The sequence below is a fragment of the Lathyrus oleraceus genome, chromosome 5, assembly GCF_024323335.1.
Source record: "Lathyrus oleraceus cultivar Zhongwan6 chromosome 5, CAAS_Psat_ZW6_1.0, whole genome shotgun sequence".
Lineage (NCBI taxonomy): Eukaryota > Viridiplantae > Streptophyta > Magnoliopsida > Fabales > Fabaceae > Lathyrus > Lathyrus oleraceus.
The window spans coordinates 259,495,795-259,502,100 of NC_066583.1; the positions used below are offsets into that span (position 1 = coordinate 259,495,795).

The window sequence follows — 6,306 nt, forward strand, 5'->3', positions numbered from 1 at the left end:
TAAGTCCTTGTTGAGAAGGAAAACGTTACTTGGTAGGGTGGACTAGAGGTTGTTTCGTTAACATCGAGCCAATATAAAAATAATTGTGCTATTTTTATTGTTCGTGTTATTGTTTGATTGTGGTGGTTTTAAAAAGCTTTAATTTTTAGAAACCCAATTCACCCCCCCCCCCCATTTTCTTGTGTTTCTTGCCACCTTCAATTAGAATCAGAGTTTGATTATTGGCTTGATAAGATTATCAAACACTTAACAATGTCAGATAAAGTGAAACACAATGGCTAATATCCCTCCACCAGTTACTCAAACAAATGATAGAGATCATTATAATGCTAAACCTCCTATTTTTAATGGAGATAGATTTGATTATAGGAAGGATAGAATAGAGAGATTCTATCTAGGTCACGACATTGATCTATGGGATATAGTAGTTGATGGCTACATATACCCAGTAGATGCAAGTGGCAACAAAGTTGAAAGAAGAGTGATGCCAAGACAAAAAAAAGATTATAAGAATCATCACAAAGCAAGAACCATCTTGCTGAATGCTATTTCATACAACGAGTATGAAAATATCACCAACAAGGATACTGCAAAATCAATATTTTATTCTTTGAGGATGACTCATGAAGGGAATACACAAGTCAAAGAAACCAATTCTCTTGCCTTAATTAAAAAATATGAAGCGTTCAAGATGGAGGATGAGGAAACTGTAGAGAATATGTTCTTAAGGTTTCAAACTCTTGTTGTAGGACTTAAGGTTCTGGAAAAAGGATATTCTAATGTTGATCATGTAAAGAAGATCATTAGAAGTCTATAAAAAAGATGGAGACCTATGGTAACTGCTCTGAAGTTATCAAAGGATCTGAACAATACTTCTCTTGGAGAACTGGTTAGTTCTTTAAGAAGTCATGAGATTGAGCTTGAGGAAGATGAGCCCAAGAGAAAGAGAAAATATGTTGCTCTAAAGTCTTTGGGAATATATGAGAAGACAAAATCTCTTCAAGTAGAAACAGGTGAAGATTCTGAAAAGGAATCAGAAGAAGATGATGAATTGAGTCTTCTCTTCAGACGTGTCAATCAACTCTGGAAGAAAAGGCAAGGCAGATTCAGAGGACAAAGAAGGACATGTGGTCATTCTGATTCTAATTCTGGATTCAAGAAAGTTAGAGCTGGAAAAGAACTCATGTGCTTTGAGTGCAAGGAGCCATGCCACTTCAAGAATGAACATACCAAGTTAATGAAAGACAAGCCTAAGAAGAACTTCAGAGGAAAGAAGAAGGTTCTGATGGCTACATGGTATTGTTTAGAGTCCTCATAACACGACTTTGAGTAAAAGCAGGTTAATAAGGTGTTGATGCATGTACTGAAGCTCTTATTGAGACGATTCAATCAGAATCAGAATCTGGTTCAAATTTTGAAGATGTATTTTCTAAACTCTCTCGTTCTAAACTTGAATCTAGTTTATCAAAAGTTCTGGACAAGTATCAAAAGCTTCTGGACAAATACAAGGATATGAAGAAGATTCATGTATCTGAATCAGAATCATATTGTAAGCTTCCGAAAGATTTTTCAAGTTTGAGTGAAGAAAACTTAATTTTGAAAAACAACAACTCTGTGCCTAAAAGCAAGAGTCTCAAACCTGAGAAGAAAATTCTTTCAAAAGTCTCTACAGGTTATGGTGATATCATAAATAAATATGATAAGTCTTTCTATAAATGTCTTGCTAGAAGCCTCAACAGAAGCTTAATGGCTTCAATGATTTATGGCGTAAGTAGAAACAGAACAAGGGGTGTTGGTTATGATTCTGATGAAGAATCTGATTCTCAAAAAAGATGATAAACCAAATACTCTCCAGTCCCATTTTGTCCCTCATGGTAAACAAAATGGTGTTGTGCCTAAAGGTAGAACTTTTTCAAAACCTAAGGCTAAAGCAAAATCTTATTATTGTCTCAAACATGCATTCATGTATAAATATCCTGCACAAAAACCCAAGTTTGTTAAAAACTATGGGAAAACTAACCCCAAAGGACCCGTAAAGATATGGGTACCTAAGGATAAGATAATATATGTTGCAAATATCCTTAGCATTGAAGTTTAGACACCAGTCATGGTACCTGGACTCTAGATGCTCGCAACACATGACAGAAAGAAGACATATGTTCCAAAGTCAGGAACTTAAGCCTGGAGGCGTCGTCAGTTTCAGAGGTGATCAGACATGGAAGAGCATTGGCTCCAGAACAATAGGTAATTTGACTCTCACTTCCATTACTAATGTTATTTTATTTGAAGGACTAATGCATAACCTTATGCCCATAAGTCAATTAAGTGACAATGGTTATGAAATTAGTTTCAATCAAAAGTCCTGTAAATCTGTCAGTCAAAAGGATGGTTCTGTTCTTTTTCAATGAAAAAAGGAAGAACGACATTTATAAGATAAGACTTTTTGATTTGAAAAATCAAAATGTAAAATGTATTATGTCTGTAAATGAATAGAAACGGACGTGGCTTAGACGATTAGGCCATGTTAGCATGAGGAGGATTTCTCATATAAACAAGCTTAATTTAGTCAGAGGCCTACCAAATCTGAAGTTTGATTCATATGCTCTTTGTGAAACATGCCAGACAGAATTTTTTTCTAAAACTTCTTTGAAAGCTAAAAATGTTGTTTCAACCTCTAGACCATTGGAACTTCTGCACATTGACTTGTTTGGACTAGTGAAAAATACTTCTGTAAATGGTAAGAAGTATGGACTAGTCATTGTTGATGACTACAATAGATGGACATGGGTGGAATTTCTCAGACACAAGGATGAGTCATATTTTATGTTTTCTACCTTCTGCTCCCAAGTGCAAAATGAGAAAGATCTCAAAATTGTAAAAGTCAGAAGTGGTCATGATGGAGAATTTGAAAAATATAGTTTGAAAAACTCTTTGATGCAAATGGAATTTCCCATGATTTCTCCTGCCCTAGAACTCCACAACAAAAATGGAGTTGTAGAGAGGAAGAATAGGACTCTGCAAGAGATGGCCAGGACCACGATCAACGAGACTAATCTGGCTAAGCACTTATTGGTAGAGGCAGTCAACACAACATGTTACATTCAGAACATGATATCTATAAGACCTATTCCGGGTAAGATTCCCTATGATTTATGGAAGAATTTGAATCCTAACATTTCATATTTTCATCCTTTTGGATGTTCTTGTTTTATGTTGGACGCTAAGGAGAATCTGAGCAAGTTTGACTATAAGGCACATAAGTGCATCATGTTAGGATACTCTGAACGCTCAAAAAGCTATAGAGTATATAACACTGAGACACAGACTGTTGAAGAATCAATCCATGTCAAATTCGATGATACGCTTGACTTTGAAAAGTCAAAGCTAGTTGAGAAATTTGCAGATCTGGAGATAACATACTTAGGTTCTTAAAGCAAAACTTCAAAAGCCAAAGATGCTAAGGCAAAAGACTCTGAAGCTCCTCAACCAGAAGCTATTGAAGCTTAGACTCCTCTGAGAAGGCACAAATAAAGATACATTCTGAATAATTAATTATGGGAGACAAATTTGAACATGTCAAAACGAGATCCTCTTTAAAACCTTCTGAAGCGCTTCTGGACATATAATGGATTCTGGCTATGCAAGAGGAACTCAATCAATTCTCCAGAGATGACGTGTGAGATCTTGTGCCAAGACCCAAAAGAACTCACATTATTGGAACAAAGTGGGTCTTTAGAAACAAGTTGTACGAATAAGGAGAGGTAGTAAGAAATAAGGTTCGACTAGTTGCACAAGGTTATAGTCAGCAAGAAGGGATTGACTATACAAAAACCTTTACATCACTTGTCAGGTTAGAGTCTATTCATCTCTTAATTTCATTTGTTGTTAATCATAACATCATCTTATATCCGATGGATGTTAAGAGTGCATTTTTGAATGGTTACATTACTGAAGAAGTGTATGTACACCAACCCCCTGGTTTTGAAAATCCAAAAAATTCAGATTTTGGTTTCAAACTTAAGAAATCATTGTATGGTCTAAAATAAGCTCCTAGAGCATGGTATGAAAGACTAAGTAATTTTCTTTTAGAAAATGATTTCACCAGAGGGATGATTGATACAACTTTGTTCTATAAGTCATTCAAAAATGATATCCTTGTTGTTAAAACTTATGTTGCTAATATCATATTTGGTTCTGCTAATGCTACTTTGGGAAATGAATTTTCTAAGTCTATGCAAGAAAAGTTTGAGATGATTCTGATGGGAGAACTCAAGTTCTTTTTAGGGATTCAGATCAATCAAATTCTAGAGAGAACATACATCCATTAGAGCAAGTATACCAAGGAACTTCTGAAGAAGTTTGATATGTCAGAATGTAAGATGTCAAAGACTCATATGCATCCTACATGTATCCTTGAGAAGGATGAGGTAAGTGTTAAGATAGAACTGAAGCTATATAGAGGTATGATTGGCTCTCTCTTATACTTGACTGCTTCTAGACCTGGCATTTTGTTTAGTGTCTATTTGTGTGCTTGCTTCCAATCAGATCCTAGAGAATCCCATTTAACAATTGTTAAGAGGATCTTCAAGTATCTAAAATGTACGATTAACCCTGGCTTGTGTTATATAAAATCTAAAGATTACAAGCTAGTGAGTTATTGTGATGCTGATTATGCTGGAGATAGACTTGAGAGGAAAACCACTTATTGAAGTTGTCCATTTTTGGGAGACAACCTGATCTCATGGTTCAGCAAAAGGTAATCAACAATAGCATTATCAACTACTGAAGCCGAATACATTATAGCTTCTGGATGCAACACTCAAGTGCTTTGGATGAAAATTCAGCTAGAAGATTTTTCAGATATATGAGAGTAACATCCATATACACTGTGATAACACTTCTGCTATTAGTTTATCTAAGAATTCCATTTTTCATTCTAGAGCAAAACATATTGAGATAAAACATCACTTTATACGTTACTATGTTCAAAAGGGAGTTTTAAATTTTAAATTTATTGATACAGACCATCAATGGTTTGATATCTTTACAAAACCCCTTACTGAAGATAGATTCGTTTTCATTCTAAATTTTTTAAAAATGGATTTATGTCCAGAATGAAAAAGATGTCTTTCTCAGAATGTTAATCTCCCAGAACAGTCAAATGAGACTCTAAGATTTGTTTTTGGTTCTGATCGTGTGAGTCTTCTGAAGTGAGAAGGTTTCATAAGTTCATAAGTATCCAGTCAGGATTTGTTTAGTTAAACAATATATCTTCTAGATACTGAATAATTTTTGCATTTAATAGTTGTCAATCAATCTCGATTAGTGGAATAATTTTAAGACAGTTGTCTTAGAAAATTGAACTATTTCTGATCTGCTTATGTGACACATTGGGTGAATAAATCTTAGGATTAGGTAAAATTTCACGCTTTACCCCCTTGTCACTATTACAGATTTTTTCATGATTGCAGAACCTCTATTTAAACCCACTTTACTCACTTCACACACTTTCGCTACATCCACAACCTACAATTTCTTTCTATAAGCTCAAAACTTTAAGCAACCCTAAAACACTTTGTTCTTCATTAACAATGGCTTCACAACAATCTGCTCAACAATTTCAAGAACAAGGTCAACAACAAAGAGTTGCATCTATTCAACGAATTCCTCGTGGTTCTTCTTCATCATCGCAACAACAACCACAAATCCCTCATCTAGTTCAAGTCAGTTCATCAAGATCCTCTTCAGGTCAACTTGTGCACACTGAAGATGCTTATGATGCTCCTGAACTTACTTTGTCTACTCCAACAGAATAACTGGATGTTCTTTATGTAGTCTTGGTTGAGTTTGAGGACATAAAAGACAATGGAGTTGATCTTTTAACTGCTGTCAAATTTCAAGGTTGGGAAAGTTTCTTCAATTGTCTTCAAGGTCCAGTCTTCTATCATCTAGTTAGAGAATTCTGGATTCATGCCAAGTCTTCACTGTTCCAGGTTACTTCTTTCGTGTTTGGAAAGAAGATTATTATTTCTGAAAAACTCATCGCCAAACTCATTGGTCATGATGGGTTTGGAATCAAATGTGAACAAATGATGGAAAAGGAATCCAATTTGGCTGAGATTTCTAAAGTGATTTTCGTCTCTGGAAAACACTCAAGCAAGATAAATGATCTTCACCCTAAGATAAATGTTTAGGCTATAATTCTTCTGGGACGTGTTCATCACAGAAATTAAACAAACTCTTCTGCCTACATCAACGGTGACCAAAAATATGTCCTTATTACATTGCTAGTGAGTAGAAGGTGAA

General features: G+C 35.1%; 1 protein-coding gene across 1 annotated transcript; it reads left to right on the top strand.

Moving 5' to 3' along the window:
- The first annotated feature begins 274 nt into the window (after positions 1-274).
- LOC127080086 (uncharacterized) lies at positions 275-1,836 on the top strand. The gene is made up of 3 exons (XM_051020415.1): positions 275-757; positions 851-1,296; positions 1,461-1,836. The coding sequence occupies exons 1-3, from the start codon at positions 275-277 to the stop codon at positions 1,834-1,836; spliced, it is 1,305 nt and encodes a 434-aa protein (XP_050876372.1).
- Positions 1,837-6,306: the final 4,470 nt, after the last annotated feature.

Coding starts and splice junctions, on each gene's coding strand:
- LOC127080086 (XM_051020415.1), top strand. CDS start 275: ATGGCTAATATCCCTCCACCAGTTACTCAAACAAATGATAGAGATCAT. Junction 758..850: donor CTCTTGTTGTAGGACTTAAG/GTTCTGGAAAAA, acceptor ACTGCTCTGAAG/TTATCAAAGGATCTGAACAA. Junction 1,297..1,460: donor AAGGTTCTGATGGCTACATG/GTATTGTTTAGA, acceptor ACTTGAATCTAG/TTTATCAAAAGTTCTGGACA.